The sequence below is a fragment of the Lichenostomus cassidix genome, chromosome 2, assembly GCF_008360975.1.
Source record: "Lichenostomus cassidix isolate B80296 chromosome 2, HeHo_3.0, whole genome shotgun sequence".
Classification (NCBI taxonomy): domain Eukaryota; kingdom Metazoa; phylum Chordata; class Aves; order Passeriformes; family Meliphagidae; genus Lichenostomus; species Lichenostomus cassidix.
In genome coordinates, this window is record NC_139482.1 from 137,912,188 (window position 1) to 137,932,024 (window position 19,837).

General features: G+C 39.4%; 1 protein-coding gene and 1 long non-coding RNA gene across 2 annotated transcripts in view; both read left to right on the plus strand.

Annotated features, from left to right (window-relative positions):
• The window catches only part of LOC146442356 (uncharacterized), a 298,132-nt gene extending 279,017 nt beyond the window's left edge, over nucleotides 1–19,115 (plus strand). The window contains exon 2 of the long non-coding RNA XR_014850236.1: nucleotides 18,371–19,115. This is a non-coding gene — a long non-coding RNA (uncharacterized LOC146442356). The remainder of the gene's footprint in view (nucleotides 1–18,370) is intronic.
• MED30 (mediator complex subunit 30) lies at nucleotides 1,297–17,974 on the plus strand. The gene is made up of 5 exons (XM_085053443.1): nucleotides 1,297–1,388; nucleotides 1,867–2,071; nucleotides 2,931–3,089; nucleotides 6,688–6,798; nucleotides 17,734–17,974. The coding sequence occupies exons 2-5, from the start codon at nucleotides 1,898–1,900 to the stop codon at nucleotides 17,827–17,829; spliced, it is 540 nt and encodes a 179-aa protein (XP_084909569.1). The 5' UTR covers nucleotides 1,297–1,388; nucleotides 1,867–1,897; the 3' UTR covers nucleotides 17,830–17,974.
• Nucleotides 19,116–19,837: the final 722 nt, after the last annotated feature.

Sequence of the window (19,837 nt, forward strand, 5' to 3'; positions counted from 1 at the left end):
TCTTCTTTCTTTAACAAAGGCTGTATACCACGTATCAAATTTCCGATTTATTTTTTAATTACAAATGCAAAGCATTTCACACAAAAGATCATTTGTGACATGAGTTTTAACTCAGCACAACTACCTTTACTGTACTAAGAATTCATAAGAAGTTGCAGGAATGTAAATGTCCTCTTCTACATAGTTAGATACTTATTGTCACAATCACTCAAATACAGTGTCCTCCATATGATGTCAATTGGAAAAGAAACTTTGGTGCTTACAGATTTTTGTATATGAAAAAGTTTTTTGCTAGGCAGATGGCAAGCAAGCATTGGCTACTGTATAGACAGACTGTATGTATCAACCCTCACAGACCCTGCCTGGTTTCTTTTTCAGGGTGTTTCCTCTCCCTCACATAGAAGGCCTTGTCTGTACTTTGAAAATGCCTCAATTCAATTGTATTAGTGTGGTACAAGCACTCAGAGCTGTTTTATATCCACACAAATACTGTGGCAAGAAGGCCAAGGGTTAAGGCCTTCCTGTCTTAGCAATAATGTACCTATGCAACAAGTAGTAGCAGTACACCCATAAAGCTATAAAATCAACACAGGTGTGAAAGTGCATACTGACCTCGCAAAACAGATATTCAGCCATTTATCAGTGTGCCTGGGACTAGAGCATCCCTCGTACAGGGACAGGCTGAGAGAGTTGGGGCTGCTCAGCCTGGAGAAGACCTCATAGCAGCCTTCCAGTATCTGAAGGGGGGTACAGGGAAGGTGGAGAGGGACTCTGCATCCTGAACTGCAGTGATAAGGGGAATGGCTTCAGACTGAAAAGCAGTAGGTTTAGGTGTTAGAAGAAATCCTTTGTTGTGAGGGTAGCACACTGGAACAGGCTGCCTGGAGAAGCTGTGGCTGCCCCATGCCAGCAGTGCTCACGGCCAGGCTGCATGGAGCTCTGACCAACCTGGTCTGGTGGAAGGCGTCCTTGTCCGTGGCACGGGCATTAGAATTAAATCATCTTTAAGGTCACTTCCAACCCAAACTGCTCAGCGATTCTGCGATCTAACAGAAGGGTGGTGGGACTGTGTAAACATGCCTGTGGATTCTGACCAAACTCTTCAATCTCAAGAGCCCACATGCTGGCTGACCTGCCCGCAAACCAGCTCTGGAGTCAGTAAGCCAGGAAAACGCTCCGGCTCCCGAGCGAGACGGAGAGCAGCAGCACAGGGGCGGCACCAAGGCGGGCTGACAGCCGCCGGTCCCGCCCGCCGGTCCCGCCCGCCGGTCCCGCCCGCCGGTCCCGCCCGCCGGTCCCGCCCGCCGGTCCCTCCCGCCGGCTGTGACGGCAGCGGCGCCGGGAAGTGCTTCCGCCCGCGGGCCCGGGGGACTCGGCGCTGCGGGCCCGTGAGTGCGGCGGGCCCGGGGGCTTCCGCGGGGCCGGGGCGGCTGCGGAGCGGGGCTGGGGTCGGACCGGGCGGGAGCGCGGGGTCGGGGGTGCTGCGGGTCTGGGGCACCGCTTCGCCCCGGCCCCGGGAGCGGGTGGGTCAGCGCAGGGAGGAGCGGTGGGCAGGTGCCGGTCCCGGAGCCCAGGGCTGCGATTTTGCCTGCCGGAGCTGGGCAGAAGTCCCTGTCGCGCCTGGTGCCCGCCCTGACGGAGGGAGGTGCGTGAGGAGCACCCCAGTTGCGCCGCCCGGCAGAGCTGCAGTCAATCCGGAGGTGTCCGGACCGAGGGGTGCTGTGCTCAGCCGGCCTCATCCTCTGTACGGTTTTACCTTGGCTAGAGCGGCGTACGGGGAAAGGAGTGGGATAGCAGCCCTGCAGAAGTTTGCTAGGATAGGCTGGAACAAGTGTTTGATCGTTCCGTCATCCCTTCTCGGCGCAGCTCGCCGCAGCGGACCGGGTGACGGCGGGAGATGTCCACCCCGCCGCTGGCCGGGGCCGGGATGCCGCCGGGCGCTTTCTCCGGGCCGCAGGCTCAGGCTGCCCGGGAGGTGAACACGGCTTCCCTCTGCCGCATCGGCCAGGAGACCGTGCAGGACATCGTGTTCCGAACCATGGAGATCTTCCAGCTACTGAGGAACATGCAGGTGAGGAACAGCTGTTTATTCTTATGGCACTCAGCTTGCCATGTTTTTATCACCAGTATGTATAGACACAGGAGATGCCTTAAGACGTTTAGAAAACTCAATCAAATTGCTCTAAAAAGGAGGATTGGCTGAAGAAGTGAATATTACTCTTAATATATTTGCTTGCACCTGTACATTAAGTTAAGATGGAGTTAACTCAGAAATACTGAATTGTCATTTCCCCCACAATTAAAAAAATCCAAATATGTGTAGTAAATGTGTTTTCTTTTATGTGTAGTGAAGTCTGTTCGTATGTCAGTCATGTTTCTCTGTTTATGTTAACAAACGGTGAGTAATTTTAGAGGAATTTTCATTGATCTTTTTCTGTATTATTTTTCATGTAAAACCTTTTTGGTTTTTTTTTTTTGTTTGGAAAATGGATGTAAATCCTTATTTGTGTCTACTTACTGAGAAAACATACAAACTGTTATTGTATTTTCTCTGTGGAGTGTACAAGATAAATAATCATTCCCACTCCCTCTGTATTTTCATTGCTCTTGTGTCACTGAATTGTGTGGTCTGGGGTTGAGACACAAAATCTCAAAATGTAATATTTGGATCACAACAAGCATTGTGAAGACACTCACTGAAAAGTCAGAGGGATTGACAATGATCAAAGTCTAGAATACATGAAGATGTTTGATAGCAGTGATTGAGCACATAAAATACAGAATTTTACTGGTAAAGAAACTAAAAATTTCAGTGATTGCTATGGGAATAGTGTGATTGTCTTATTTTAAAATGTGCAAAAATCTGTCTGATATCTTATTTCATGTGACAGAAACTTTGTGTAATACTTTTAATGTTTCGGTTCTCTAAGTTACCAAATGGTGTTACTTACCATACTTCAACATATCAAGACAGACTGGGAAAGCTGCAGGAACATCTCCGTCAGCTATCAATACTCTTCAGAAAACTGAGACTAGTCTATGACAAATGCAATGAAAACTGTGCTGGGCTTGATCCTGTACCCATAGAAGTAAGTATGTTTATTTATGTATAAATTGCAAATCAAAATAACTACTCTGGATAGCCAGTCATCCATCCTCCTCAGTTGCAGGAGACTCACAATGAGTTTTAATGATACTGGAATTAGTCAGTGGACTGAATTCTGTTTATTAGTTAGAGCTCGTTGAAAGATTGTGGAACTTTCACATTAACATCATTGATTCTTACAAGTTTGGAGGGGGATTTTCCATTTGACATTTTCCCCCTGTATTTGGTACTGGTGAGGCTGCATCTCAGTGCAGTTCAGGATGAACACTGAGGGGCTGGAATGTGTCCAGAGAAGGGCAGTGGAGCTGGGGAAGGGTGTGGAGCACAAGTCTGATGAGGAGCAGCTGAGGGAGCTGGGGGTGTTTAGCCTGGAAAAAAGGAGGCTCAGGGGAGACCTTATGCTCTCTACAGCTCCCTGAAAGGAGGCTGTAGCCAGGTGGGGATCTGCTTTTTCTCCCAAGCAGCTAGCAGTAGGACAAGAGGACATGGTCTCCAGCTGTACCAGGGTAGGTTTAGATTGGACACTAGGAGGACTTTTTTCACAGAAAGGGTGATTAAACACTGGAGCAGTCTGCCCAGAGAGGTGGTAGAGTCACCATACCTGGAGGGGTTCAAGAAACAACTGGACATGGCACTTAGTGTCTAGTTTACATGGAGTTCTGTCATAAGCTGAGGTCTTTTCCAGCCTAATTGATTCTGTGGTTCTGTAAAAGCAAATGTAATCTAAAATTTTAGCTTTTTTCCTCTGGCTTCTTGGTACCTTCACCAGTTAGTTTCCCCCAGGAAAAAAAAATAAAGAGGATCAGGGCAAATATTTTATAAGAAGTGGGAAAAAGTGGGGAAAAGCCTGCTTCAAGCTCTCACCTGTCAGCCTGGCTCCTGAGTAAATAAGTGTTATTTACTTTGTCTGGCCATCAGTCTGTGCCTCCATAGCTCCCTCACTCAGCTATTCCCTACCTACTGACCAGTATGAAACAAACCTAAATGTGCAGTGGTGATAGAAAAGTTATAACATAAGACTTCCAGGAAGGAGGATTGGCCAGAGTTTTTCTTAATAAAACTACTGTTCCTCTTAAAATCTAAATTTCATCTTGCCCCCTCATAAGTTGTTTCTAATTTCTAGTAATACTCTTAAATGCTGGATTATGTTACAATTTGTGTTGCTACTGCTCTTTATTAACCAGAACTTGGAAATTCTTTAATTTCTGACCTCTGGATTCTGAAGCAACTTTGTTAACAGACTTTTGATTGTCCACTGAATTTTAATAATATAGACATTATATTTGAAGTTTGAGTCTCTTAACTGAATAGGAATAAAGAAATGAAGAAGTCCATTGAGTACAGTCCATTCTAGACTACTATTTCAGTTAGCAGTTGCAGACTTTTGACAAGGATTTCAGGGAAATGTGTCTAGAAACCTGACAGCAGGCAAGAGAATAAGTTAATTTTACCATTGAAGAAAATAAAACCTGTTTTCATGGTGTATTGACTTGTGTGCTATAACCAAATACTTGAGTCCTCTTTAAAAGCTTTTCATGTGTCTTATCTACTCATATGAATAGGATGAGGTGGGGTTGGGTTTTTTTGTTTATTGTTGGGGTTTTTTTAAATAACTTTCCACATTTTTTTTCCTGTTACAAGGATGAAAAAGAATCTCCATAGGAAAAATGAGTAGTCACTTCAGACTTTTTTAATGCAAGGTTTCACTGATAGCTTAGGCACAGCAGAAATTCTTATCAATAATTTGGAGGGCTTTTTTTGTTCTTCTTAGTCTTTTCTGCTCTGAAGTTAGTAGATGCCTGCCTCCTCATGTTTTTATTGGTTAGGGTGAATGACAGTGGCACACCATTCCTCTTGGATCAGTTTTCTTAAACTCTTCTTCCAGTATTTCAATAATCATCCAGATTGTATTGTTTAATGGTTGACATTCTAACCATATCTTTACAGAATACCAACAAGACTTTTTTTTCCACAATCAAGAGTAGTCGGTACCTACTAGTATTGCTTAGTCCATTATTATTGATATAAATGTTTTCATACTTTCTGTTAATGTGTACTGTCAGTGTAATAGGTGTTATTAAATTTCTGTTAACCAACGTAGCAAGGCATGAGATAATTGTGGAGGAGATCTGGCTACAAAGTTTAAATTTTCTGCTGCTTTTGTGTATTAGGTATAGTTCTGCTTTTCTTTTTGGCTTTGTTGGGTTTTTTTGTCTATCACCTTTTCTGAAAGACAGGAGGTTTTCAAAGGAAATGTTCTACTTGGAGTGCTACTTTATTTTTCCATCAGAGAGAGTTTTTTCCAAGAGTATTCTGCAGCCTCACTGCTTCTTTTTTATGGTTTGCAAATGTAGTTAGTGGTTTTACTACTTTAGCATGGCAGAGTTTAGTGTGGTAGCTTTTGTCCATTTTGATAAGCTTAACAAGAATGGCTGCAAAAATTTTTGTGTAGATGGAAATTACATATTCAGTGGGTTAAATCAAAATAAGTTTTCCATCAGAGTGCTGAAGGCACTGAATGCTTTATAATGTTACACCCCAGCCTTAGTAACAAGTTAATGTGCACTTGGAGAGCAGCTTGCTCTCAGGCTTTTAAACTAATGTCATCTTGCTCACTTTCATCAACACTAGTCTTTCATTTGTCTGTAGTGTGTATGTGTGCATGGATGTGATTTTGCATAGTTCAGGACAGGAAAAACAATGACAGAATATGGACTTAGTGGATGTATTATTTTTTAGTAGATTGGGAGCGTTCTGACATGGAAGCCAGTATTTTGTATCTAGTGTGTTTACTGATTCTTTTTAATTTATGTTTTTAGGAAGGAAAAGTAGTATTCATTTAGAAATTCTTACATCAAGGATTTTTGGCTTTGTTGAAGCTTACAAAAAAGACAGTACAGTATGGTCTTTGCCAGCCTAAACAAAATTATGAATCTATGTGTCTAAGCAGATCACAGAAATACTTACATGAAAACTCATTTTAGATAACTGTGGGCCTGGTCTTAAGAGTAGCCAAACAGAGGTTCATTAATATAGCAAGTCAGAACTAGAATATTAACCAAGTAGCTATATAAAGTCAGTCCTACTTATGTTTAGCATATCACTAAGATGCTTTATAATAATGATAACTTCATGTTTGTGGTATTTCTTAGTGTGGAATAGTAAATTTTAAAATCCCAATCTACAGAATTCAAAACTACAAGGATTATACCTGATAAACATCTTAAAATGGAAAGACTGGCTTCTGCCTGGACTTAGGAAATTTCTTTGGTCCAGGCATGGAAGTGTGTGGGATTGTGTCTTTTTGAAGCACATCATTTTCCTGGAGAACCAGCTGAGGTCATTCCAAGCCACTTCACTTTAGGCTTGATGTAGCAAGCAGGTTTGTCTCCACTTTCTCTTGGGCAGTTAGAGCCTGTGGAGAGCATGGTAGTACCTTATGTATTTCCTGCACTTGATTTTTTTCTTTCTTTTTTTTTTTTTTCCTTTTTTTCCCTCCTTTTTTTCTTTCTTTTTTTTCCTTCTTTTTTTTTCTTTTTTATTTGTTTTCACCCTAAAGCTGATGTTTCTTGTCTTCACAGCAACTTATTCCATATGTTGAAGAAGATGGCTCCAAGCACGATGATCGTGGTGCTGCAAGTCAGCTTCGTTTTGCTAGTGAAGAGAGAAGGGAAATCATGGAAGTAAATAAGGTAACAAAGTCAAAATTGATTTGCATAAAATGAGAAATATCATTTTCATATTACAAAGCTTCAATTTCTAAATTGCTGTACTAAACACAGAATGTGTGATGACTACCATCAAAATTGGAGACAAATACCTTTTGCATATAAATATTTCAGAATTGACCTTTTAGTTAAATAAGTATTTTTTAGCTGTACCTCTGGCAGTAGAGTTTAGGTTTCCTAACAATTTTAACTTGTGTCTCTTTTAAAACTGACATGTATTCTTATGAATACAGTGTGTTATTTTTATGTATAACCCACTAGATGTTGGCACTACAAACTGAACTAAGGTGCCCATTGAACTTATTTATCTTCAAAATTTACCTTAGGTGTTAAAAAATTGATACTGAACACCAGATGTGTGAATAGTATTACAATTATGTGAGTTGGTAAGTATTTTCAGGGCTACCTTCTGTATTTTGACAGTTTGAGGAAGATTTCATTTTGTAAAGAGGAACATTTATTGAATCTTGGCACATTCAGAAAAAGAAAGTACTATGAATTATAAATGTTAAAGGAGTTAAAATGTTAAATTTTCCATTTGAGTGTCATTGTGCAGTAGGATATGATTGCTAAAGATCAATTCAAATCTAAAAATAATTATGCTGTAGTAAATGTTAATATAATATTGAGATTAAAAATATGTAGTTTTACCAGACCACAATTTTGAACATTTTTTCAATCTGTAAAGTACAAAGATAGGATTAAATAAATATTTCTATAGTTGTAATATCTGTAAATGCTCAGTAAAAAGGAGGTATAATCTAGAAAAATAACTGAACAAAAGAAATAAAACAATAAAATATTTATTTATGGAAAGAATAATTTATGGATTTTTTGGCTTCTAAAATACTTCAGATATTTTAATTTGTCTTCCACAATCAGATATGTATTGAATTTTTCATAACCCATTTATTTCAAAAAACGCATGTGTATTGTACAGGAGAAAATGAGGACTACGTGAATTTAGAGAAATGCAGTTGTCAGCTTTCCTGTTGTAATCTTTCTCTTCGGTGCTGATGTAGCAGGGTTGTATATATTATATTGTATGTAAGGTTATACTGTGAATTTATGCACATTTATTTGCAATCTTTAAGTGTTAATAAGCTTAACGGTCCATATTTGCTGTGGTTTTAATAGTTCTGTGACATGGTTTTTGCCCTTGTTGTTGTACTTGTATGCTAATATGGTTTTAAACCTCCTTGGTGTGATCTTGTGAAAATAATTTCATACATTTTTATGAAGAGTTCTGAACCTTAAAAAGGTTGATGGTGTTACAGGACCATTGGTAGCAAACTGGTAATTAAGAATGCATTGAAACCTTCACTTAAATCTGGTATGAAATCCTGTATTTACACTTAAATGCCTAGACCTAGTTTCCAGATTTTTCCACAGTAAGTCTTCACAAGATAGTTGAGCTTGCTCTAGTATTCCCGTGGACAAATACTTAGTAAATGCAGCAGAAGAAAATTAAATTTATTGGTTTTTCAAAGTTCACTGATTTTTTTCTTTTGTCTCTTTCCAGTTGTATGAGCTCATCTACTACCATTTTCAAAGTTCAAATTTTAATACATTACAGAATAGGAAATGCTTTTATGACTAGAAATATATAAATTATTCTTTCTGAAAAGAAAAATCCCTTTAATCAGATAATTGGTCTTATTCTAGCACTTGCTGCTGCTCTCAAGGAGGGCTTGCTCTGGTTTTTACCTGGCACACCTGACAGCTCTTCAGTCCTCTGTAGTATGTGATGTCCACCTCCAACTCAATTTGATTAATTCGTTTTAGGAAAATTTCAGTAATACAAAAAGTTGATGAAAATGCTGTGAAAGAGAAACAAACATGATAGATAAAGCAGCTTTTCATATTCTTGACCAAATCTTTTCTTCCTTCAGCTCCTTGTCCTGTTGTTACCTATTCCTTTTTGCTATGATAGGCATTATTTTTTCAGTCTTGCATGTTATTGGTATCAAAAAATCATTAGTGCAATAACCCAATACTTTGATACTATAGTGGTATTTGAATTAATTCTTAGACCTGCTCTGGATCTCTTAATTTTGCCCTTCTTGCTGTGATATCCCAGCCAGTCTGATTTCTGTAGTGGCTCTGGATGTATGTGAAAGGCACTAACTGCCCCACAGTGTGGAGCACTGCCTATGCTAGCCGTAGCTCTTATAAACCTTGTGGATCATATATTCTCACACAAAAATGCCCTCATTCCAAGAATCACTGAGTTGAAAAAAAGCAGCTTTGCTTTGCTACTGCAGTTGTCTGGGAAGGGAGCATCCTCTGTAGAGGAGGGAAGCATCAGGTACTTCTATACTCACCATCTCATTTCTGGGGCAGGAGAACCTGTTGATGTATCAGAGTTCCTAAAAACTGCAGGAGCTTTTGGTGTTTGCTGTATAGTGACATCTTTTGGTCTAATTTAATTATTCTGCTATGTTAGATTTACCTTTTAGGTCAGAAAGGTTAATGTGCTGACCTTGGCTATGTAAGTACTTGTCTGTTAATTTAAAATATAGATTAGTTTACAAAGCAACGAATTTCTGTCCTAGAAATTCAGTAGTAATTAGCAACTGTAGGTTAAAATAAAACCTATTAAGCTTTATAACACAAGGGAACCCGCACTAAGAAGTGTGTACAGTTATTATAAAACAAACAAACCATTTCTTGAGCACTGACTACCTCTATCTTTTGTTTTAAACAATTCTCTCCTGCAGTTCCCAAAAATGTAGCTTATTCCTTTTTATCTATGTATGCTTTCCGGGCTTGTAAATTGTTGAGGTGGTGACTTTTTTAAAATAAATTACTGTTCCAGAATCAGTTTAGCATTGCTTTGGTCTTCTAGGACAAGTCTTGATCCAGTTTTCATTGACATTAATCTGTTGTCAGCAAGTGGAAGGTGTAACCAAGATTTCCCCTCTTCTGTTCATGTTTTTCGAGTGCTTAATGTTCTGTCTACAACTTTTTCACCTTTTAAGTATAGCATCATCAGTATTATTTCCAAGACATCAGGCTCACCTTAGGTCTGTGGTCTTGTAGTACATTTGACAGGACTTGAAACAGAAAATATTGAATGAAAAACTGAGAATGATTTCATCTGTGTTGCTGCCCTATCAGCCGTTTTCTTTATTGCTTGATTTTAGAAATAGAGCAACAGTTTAGGTTTTATTCATGCTGTAGGTCTGGTTTCAATGAAGCACATAGGAAAACATCACATAATTAGTAGTTGAAGTACATTTGCTTGAAAATGAAGTGAAATTCCAGGTAACCCTTTAAAAAACAAGTATATTTGATTTTCTTAATTAACGTTTGTTAAGTGTTTAACAGTGATCTTCCTAAGAGAGGAAAAGACAATCTACATGACAGACTTTTAAGTTAAGCTATTAGGAGTTTAGCTCTGGGCTTTTTTTGGTAACACAAACACTGTGCCTTGCAGCTGATGTTATTTAGGACTATCCCGAAAACCTGTTCACACTATTTGCATGTGTTTTAATTTGTTTTGTGTGAGTACAGTCCTTTTTCACCCAGAATATTAGCATACACCAAGGAATGCTTTGGCAAGAGGGCAAGAATTCATTACTTGGACCACCTTCTCGACAGGTTAATCTACAGGGGAAGCAGTTCCATCATTTTTTGAGTGCCCAAACTGACTCTGCAATGGTAGAATCAGAGGAATTTGGGCTCAGTAGGAGGTCTGGAGATTACCTGGTTCAGCCCCCAGCTCAAAACAGGGCCAACCAGCAAAGTTAAGATCCAGTTGCTGCAGCTTATATCTGGTAGCATCTCAAATATCTGTTAGCATTGAAATTCTACCTTTTCTGGGCCCTTCTTAAGGGTTGACTTCTATTGTGACTTTTATTATCCTACTGTTACATTGGAATTTTCTTTGTTGTAACTTGTCTATTAACAGCCCCTCATCCTTTTGCTTTGTACACTTGAGTCCAACTTTGTCTTCTCTGTGAGCTTCATTAGGTGGCTGAAGGCAGCACTGTGGTCCTGCCCTATGGCTTTCTCTGCTTGACATTGAACAAGCACAGCTTTTATCCTTGTGGTGGCCTTCCACTAAGCGTTATCCAGTATGATAGAGCTGTGTATTGATCCCCAAGTTGGACAATTGTTCTCCAGAGCCAAGTAGTGGAGAGTAACAATTTCACCTGACCTGACAGGTACCTCTTGCGTAGTGCAGCGCATAGCGCAGAGTGCAGTTTGTCTTCCTTGTTGCAAAAAGATCTGCTGATGACTCATGTTCAACTTGTCAGAAAGTGTCAAAAAGGACCTCTGAACCTTTTCTGCAAATTTCCTTTCTCTTCAGTCAGCCCTCTGCCTGTGCTGCTGTATGAGTTTTTTTCTGTGTGCTGATATGGGATGTTGCTTTAACTGAAGTTCTTGAGATAGGGTGTTGGCCTGCCTTTCCCACCTGTTGGTGTCTCTCTGAATCTGACATCCTACCACTGAGTATATTTTTCACCTTCCCCAATTAGGCATTGCCCACCAAATTGATAACTATTATGGTGATTAGGTCATTAAGTGTGGATTAGTCATTAATGAGGATATTAAGAATATTCACCTTAGTATCAATCCTGAGAAACTTCAAGAGTGACCAGCTAGCACTCGTTCTTAATACTGATGATCCCAGCATTTAGAATCCCATAGTCCAGCCAGTTTTCTATCAACCCAGTAATCCACCTATCCAAACCACATCTCTCCAATTTGGCTACAAGACAATGAGAGACTGTGTCAAAAGCCTGACTAATATGAAAGTAAAGAAAATCTCCTGCTCTCCCTTTGTCACACAGCCAGTCATTTCTTGATAGAAAGCTATTGTGTTGGTCAGGCACACAAGGCATCTTGTATGACTGTTCCCAGTCACCTTATTATTCATGTACCTGGATATGAATTCCAGCAGGATTTGCTGCATAGCCTTTCTGGAGTCAGGGGTTAGGCTGACTAGCCTGTAGTTTTCTGGATCCCTCTCCTTGCCTTTTGTGCAGATGAGTTGAAAAGTTTCCTTTTTCATCAGGAGCATGAATAGAAAATTATGTTAGAGTGGTCTTGTTATGTCATAAAACAGCTTTCTCAGCATTCAGATGCATTTTTATTCGAGATAATTAAATACTTCCTTTTCAGTTTTTAATAAAATGTTGCACACAAAGTTTTTCACATTGCATCCTTTATCAAAATCATATGATGCTTAAAAAGCTGAAAGCTGAAAAAAGTGGGGAAAAAGTGAGCATAAAGCTATCTGTAAAGTCCCAATTGTCCCCTTTTTTCCTCATATAGAGGTATATTATACAACCTTTATTGCTTATCACATTTGATTCCTCTTCCCACCTCCCCACTTTTCTGGAAGAGTCCTTTGAGCTATTCTGTTTTTGATACAGACCAGGCACTATTTAGATTTAATCGGTATTGTAGTAAATAAGGTTATAAAAATCCTGGTTGTGTATTGCATAACTGGCATTAGACTATTGAGTAAGCGGGGAATTTGGGAATGAGAAGGAAGATTTATTGTTTGTAGTGAGTAACTAAGGCAGCTCTTAGGAACTGAATTTTTTTTTCTCTGCCACAAATTATCTGTGGTAGTTATTCATTCTTCCCCTTATGGCTCATGGTAGCTTTGAATATGTGGGAAACTGTTAAAATATGAAGTTTAGAGACGAACATGAATCTTAAATGTCTTTGGACAAAGTTGGCAGCACTGCAGTTTTATCTGTAGTGTTCGTGTGACTGAGTCTGCCATCTGTAACTGAGGATCATACATCTGTGTGATTTTCATGGTAAGAATGGGGAAGTAACACTGAGAAGTGTGGCAGAGAAGTACCTTGGGGAATGAATAATTCCATTACAAGCTACAGAGCTTGAATGGTATTCAGTAAATAAGACCTCAGACCTCGTTGTTGAATGATAAATAATTGGTATGAAGCAAACATCCATCTATTTAAATGAACATGCTTATTCCTCTTAGAACAACAGATCAGTGGATAAATACAATCCTGTCTGGGTCAGTAGGTGAAAAGTATTGAGCATGCAGCAGTGCACAGGCTGTCACTGCTGCTTCTGTTTGTTTCAGGAACACAGAGTTACACATGCAGAAGGAGCAGTTTTCCTTTCAGCTGTCAGGTGAGGAGTGAGGCAGAAAACTCAAGTCTCTCATTTCTACTAAGTGTAGAACAGTCATGCCTGTGAATGACATCAAGAAAAGCTGTGAAACTGGACAATGAGTGTGTTAAGGTATAATTGCACAGCAGTTACGCTATTAGTGATGAATATTTTTTATCCCTTTGGGAAAAAAATTATAAAAAGATTGATATATGAATTTATTATGATGGAAAGTGAGCCTTGGTATCAATTAAGCGGCCATAAGTTAACACATCACTAGGCAGCTTTAGGAGAGTTTGAGCAAAGTGTTGGGAGTGTTTTTTCCATTGTATTTTTTCCTAGCTATATGCATATAACATTGTAATAGTCTCTTGACGACTGAAGGAAAAAAGCAGGTTTTTCCACCTTCTTGCTTCAGAGATTTCATTATGAAGGACTCATTTAAAGAAAGAAGAGGATGAATGTCACCCTCCTATTACAAACATTGTGTTTCTGTAGAAATTTCTTGGGCTTGACTTACCTGGAAATACAGAGGCCACTGTCACTTTTGTAAGGCTTTCAAGAATCACTTCCTACAGCAGTTTAAAGGTCAGGAGTAACATGAGTATTGTGTCCAGCTCTGGGTTCCTCAGCACAGGAAAGACATGGACCACTTGGAGTGGGTTCAGAGGAGAGCTGCAAAAATTATCAGAGGCATGGAGCAGCTCTCCTGTGAGGAAAGGCTGAGAGAGTTGAGGCTGTTCAGTCTGAAGGAGAGAGGACACCAGGGAGATATTATAGCAGCCTTTCAGTGCCTAAAAGGGGCTTATAAGAAAGATGGGGACAAACTTTTTAGGTGGGCCTGTTGCAATAGGGCAAGGGGTAATGCCTGTAAACTAAAAAAAGGCCTTTTTAGATTACATATAAGGAAGACATTTTAGGCTGAGGGTGATAAAACACTTGTCCTGAGAGGTGGTAGATGCCCCATCCCTGGAAACATTCATAGTCAGGCTGGACAGGGCTCTGAGCTACCTGATCTAGTTGAAGATGGTCCTGCTCATGGCAGGGTTGGACCAGATGGTCTTTTAAGGTCTCTTCCAGCCCAAACTGCTCCACGATTTTATGCTCATGGGAAAGAACATGATGCAAGTTCTCTGTAGTAGAGTCTTAATCAACAAACTAAACATAATTTTTAAAATTTTGCTAAGATTTATGCAAGTAAAGGTACTGTGGTTGTTAATGTTCTTCTGACCTGTACTATTGTAGATCTTGAATAGGGCAGGTAAAAACTACAGCGGGCACATCATTCAGGAGAATGGTCTTCTATATGAGATTTTCAGCATGGAAACAGATTTGTGCTTGTTTTTTTCCTTAAGCAGAAGAGCCTGTACAACATAGACAAGTACTGTTGATGTTTTTACAAGCACCAGTTGGAATGTGATCTTATTCTTCCACAGTGTTCACATTATTTTCTTTGCCTGAAGAAGGGACTTAAAACAAATGGATTGAGTGCAACATAATGACTCACAGTGATGTTTTAGTTTTGAAATTTGAAGGCTACCTGAGTTTAAAATGAGGAAAGAGACAGGAACAGTGTACAAAGGAAGGTTCTGATACATCTCTGATAGTGAGTTGTGAACTGGTCTAGACAGCACTGATTTCTAATGAAATGCAAGTGAACCAAAAATTACTCATAGTAAAAAATTTATTCCAGTCAAAGTTGAAATTACTGTGCCCTAATGAGCCCAAATCTGTATGGCACGTTCTTTGTGGCAGCTTTTCTTCTTTGAAAGACAGCTATTTCCTGGATGTATGTTATGGTTCTCCCACTTCATTTATGTGGGTTTTGTGCTTCAGTATATGTTCTTATAAATGACCTGCCTGACCTAAGCCAACTAAGGTCTTGTTGGTTGCTGGAAGGTGTAGTCATGATGGCCATAATACTTGCAAGGTCAGTCCAAATGGATATTATTGAATATTAACATCACCAAAGAAGACCCCTGAGGGTTGGTTTTCATTCGGATCACTTTTATGACAGAGAAGGACTAACAGAAACATGCCTGACAGGTATAAATTGAATGTAGGTCTCTTAAACTCATTATAAACTACCTCATATAGTTTCCCTATATTATCTTAAATGCTATCTTAAAACAGATAAAAGTCAGAAGCTGTAGCATGTATGTAGGATGAAGTACTTTTTCTTGTTTCATGCAACTGTTAATCCTGAGAAGCAGTCTAGGGTTCAACTAAGTCATTTCAACAGAAGGAGGAAAGAGTGGGAGACAACTTGCAAGCAATCTGTTCAAATGAAAATTTCTCATTGCTGCAGAAGCTTCTTGAAGATCTTGCCCATTTCCCAAGAAGGCCATTTCACCTATCTTTTCAAGGTTAGACTTGAGTTGCGATGTTCTTACTGGCTCAGCAAAGTCTTAAGCAGAGGCCAGCACTTCCAATGGTGCAGAACATATTAATTATGTAGTACTTTGTGGTGTGGACCACTGCCTGTCAAAGATCAGTAACAAAGATCACTGTATGCATTTCAATTAGAAGACTGTGCTCTCTGAAGTGGATTTTTTTCTCCTCTCTTTATTCTTTCAACAGCCTGGCAACCCAGGGATGGTGCTTCATTTTAGATGTTTTTTCTGGGTCCAGAAAAAGCAGAAGAGCTAAGAAATTAGCTTTTCACTAAAGATGAGCATCTAAAATTATCTTCAGATAAATAAAGAAACTATTTTATCCTTCACGTCCTTACAGATGCTTTGAAAACACATGAAATCCAGTCTGAAGGTTCCCTTGTTTAGCATCAAATAAAGATGAAACAATTTACAGTGTCATAATACTTGTACAAGAAAGGAAAACAATCTTGCAGAATGAGTCTTTCAGGCATAACTTGCACAAAGTTCATGTGAGTAACAGTATTTAACAGTACAATTAAACATGGATGGAGAGAGAAAACAATCTGCTTATCTGAGGACAATGGTTCTTATTTCTGTCTGTGACTTGGATTACCATCGCCAACTGTTCAGCCTTCATTTCCATTGATGAAGAATTTGAAATACCTTGAAATGGCACTGAGGGAGTTACAGCTTGCATCAAAGTAGTAGTTTTGATGTAAGTCACTGATTTCTCTAGGACTGAATGTTGAGTATGGCAAACAGAATTATGCTTGAAAATGCCACAGGTATGAACATGCTTGTTTATCTAATGCCTCTTGTGCTTTCTCAAGTGTCAAGATCTTGTATTTATGACCTTTTGTAGGAAGACACTTGCAATTCTGTCATTTGGATGCTGTGGTAACTACATGCTTCTCAGTTTCCCTCTTGTCTATAGGAGCTGGATCTCTGCTGTATGTTGAGAAGTCTTGGATCAGCAAACAGAAAAGAAAGAAGCATTAGATAAATGCACATAGTTATCTTTAAAACACTTCTTAGTCTGTCAAATGCTTGTTTAGAAATTCCATGCCAATGCACATGAATTGTCTTACATCTGTTTTTGTATCCTTCTTGGGAGTCTGGATCTGAGTGTTGTCTCTTCTTCCAGGGAATGTGTCCTGCAAAGTCTGTATTCAGGACTATTTCCCTTACTATGTTCCCCATGTAATCTGAGACTAATTACTATATTACTTCAGACTGCTTTACCAGTCTGAAGTGAATAGGCTTCCTTTTTTCTCTGGACTTCTTTCCCAGCTGACCAGCTGGCAACTAAAAAATATTGCTGTGTTTTCTGCATCAAAATTCAGGAGACTTACTTTCAGGGTATTGCCTTGTTTTATCTCTGTTCCAGTCACTTCAGTTGTATTAGTGATTTGAATCAGGCTTTTAATGTATTGCCGTTTGTATAGTGCAAATAGCAAAAGTTACGTCAAACCTGAAACATTTTGTTCTGTTTTGATGGCAGCAAGTCTTTCCTGTGCTTTCACTTCACTTGGAACTCTGGACTTCCCTGATGAATAAGTAGTTTGATCTGTAATGTGAGAAGGCTGGCATCTTATCAAACCAGAATGAAATGAAGTACAGACTGTGTACTGTTAACAGCAACCTAACATAGATCTCAACAGCTTTGATTTGAGCAGGAAAATGAATAAATGAGACAATAAATATGGGTATTATTGTGAAACATGAAAGGTTAGGGAAATGGTGTGATGTCTTAATGCCCTGTTCTTTCTTCTGTAGAGACATAATTTTTATGTTTTGGTTATGCAACCAAATAAAAGCTAGTTTGCTGTTCTCCTGTTCCTCCAAATGCTTCTGCAGTTTACAAAAACAAATACATAATTTTAAAGAATTCAATATGATCGGGAAAACCTTTTTTAAGACAGGACTCTTAAAGCATCATGGTTGACCTACATAGCAGAAGGGCTGCAAAAGCTTGATTTGCTTCACCTATACCTTGTGTTTTGTTCAAATTTGTACTGTTAATCCCTCATTTTTCTCTAAACCCAAGTTATAAAATGTATATTCACATACATTTACCTGCTCTCCAAATTCTTTCTTCTAACTTAGGATGCTTTCCTTTGGACTTTTCAAAGTGAGGACTGCTCCCCACAAGCCTCCAGCTTTTGAAGGTGTCAGGTGTTTTGATAAAAGGCTCCTGTGAAGAGAAACAGCATTCCCCCTCTAGCAATGGTCCTTAACTTTTGAGGCTTTGTTGTATTTTTAGAATGTGCTTTAAAGGAGATGTATTATCCCACTAATAGTGCTCACCGACAGCTGAGAAAAAGCTTCATATAGCATTTCATAGCACTGTAACTTTTGTTGACTTTTTGAGTGCACTATTTGAACTGATCACAAAAAAACTTCTAATAAACTCTTCCCACAGAAACTGAAACAGAAGAATCAGCAGCTGAAGCAGATCATGGATCAGTTACGAAATCTTATTTGGGACATAAATGCCATGTTGGCTATGAGGAACTGAGCAAGAAAAATCAAACTTTGTAACTGAAGAAGATACAAATCTGTTTGGATATCCTTCCTTCTAAGAAGTAACATGTTTTTTCCACAGTTATGTTGTGATAATGTTTAAAAAGTCTTCAAGATTAAAATGTTGGATTGTTTTCTAATGACTTATATGGTGTTGATTTTGTTTTTATAGAAGATTGATCCTGTAAGTTTTACCTGAGTTACTCACTTAGGCTGTACAACCTCAGTAATTTACAGTAGTAGTTTGGATTGCTATGCAAATAGGGGGTTATACAAATAAAGTGTTTCTGGATTTTCTTTATAATACAATTAAAATTTTTTAAAACGTGTTTGTATGCCATTCTGCAGTGCAGCATTCTGTAGTTACAGAGAGGAAAGGTTGCAAGACAGGAAAGTTGCTGCAGTAAACTGCAGGGCTGAAATTAGCAATCAGAAATTGCAATTCAACATGCAGTTGAATTATTATACAGTGCAGAGCAGAGCAAGACAATCCCCTCCCTTGCCCAGCTGGTGATGCTGTGCCTGATGCCCCCCAGGACATGCTTGGCCCTCCTGGCTGCCAGGGCACTGCTGACTCATGTTCAACTTGCCATTGTCCAGGACCCCCAGGTCCCTTTCCACAGCACTGCTCTCCAGCCTCATTCCCCAATTTATACACACAGCCAGAGTTCCCCCATCCCAGGTGCAGAATCTGGCACTTGCCCTTGTTAAACTTCACATGGTTGGAGAATGCCCAACCCTTTAATTTGTCAAGGTATGTCTGCAGGGTCTCTCTGCCCTCGAGGGAGTTGACAGCTCCTCCCAATTCAGTGTCATCAACAAACTTACTCAGTATTCCTTGCAGTCCTCCATTGAAGAGCACAGGGCCAAGGATGGAGCCCTGTGGAACCCCACTAGGGACAGGTCCCCAGTTTGATGTGCCCCATTCACTGTAACCCTTGTGCCCAACCTGTCAGCCCCTTACTCACCTATCACATAACTCAGTTATCCAGCTGTGTGCTGGACCTTCTGTCCAGAAGTCTTCTGGGAGAGACAGTATCCAAAAGCTTTGATGAAATCCAAAAAGATTACATCTGCTGGCTTTCCTAGATCAGCTAGGTGTGTTACCCTCTTGTAGAAGGAAATCAGGTTCAACAAGCAGGACTTCCCCCTCATGAAGCCATGCTGGCTTTGACCAACTGTAACCAGTTGTGTATTTCTGTAGCATTATGTATGGTTGGAATACTTTGGTTTTGTATACCAGAATACACTGAATAAAAACTTCTAATAACATGAGTAACAAATTTATCTTTTCCCTATGACTGTTAGTCCTAGAACACTTTGGAGTTTATGAGCAGTTCATTATTTTGAGATATTTTGAGTTAATCATCAACCTTCATCTCTGTTACTGTGCTGCTTGTGTGGTATCTGTGTTGTTCTTACTAAATGTGTTTAAAGTTTGGTGACTTTTTTATTGCACACAAACAGTACAGAAGTAACCTAAAATGTGAATAAGAGTGCAGCTATTGCAAGTAGATGTCTGGATGATGAAATATTCAGCTTTCTCTGTGCAGCTGCTAGCAGTAGCCAAGGTCTGTACTACAGTTTTTCATCTGGGAGAGAGGAGAAACACTTCAAACCGCTACCAGAATAGATGGGCAGTAGCTAAATTGCAAAGTGCAGAAATTGACAGAATTGTAAATTATCACAGTAAATACTGTCAAAGCAGGACTTTGCAAGTTGTTGGACCAAAACCATTCACTTTGACTTACACAGATGAAAGTAAGGGTAGTGAACATAATTCATATGCTGCCAGATCCGTGAATAAGTGTAAGATTTGGCCAAGAAGATGATAGTTTTAAGAAAAGTGGTGATTCCTCAGCTTTGAAACACTTGAATGAATTACTGGGCATCAACATATGCTGAAATTCAATATTTTAGTTAATGCTAACTGAACTTTAACTGCTGGTTAATGAAATGGCACCAGATGAAGTATTTACAAATACCAGTAAAGCAATACAAAC

Bases quoted from the DNA above. Each gene is read 5' to 3' on its own strand.
- MED30 (XM_085053443.1), top strand. From the start codon at position 1,898: ATGTCCACCCCGCCGCTGGCCGGGGCCGGGATGCCGCCGGGCGCTTTC. The intron at 2,072-2,930 runs GTGAGGAACAGC...CGGTTCTCTAAG, and splicing joins AGCTACTGAGGAACATGCAG to TTACCAAATGGTGTTACTTA. The intron at 6,799-17,733 runs GTAACAAAGTCA...CTCTTCCCACAG, and splicing joins AAATCATGGAAGTAAATAAG to AAACTGAAACAGAAGAATCA.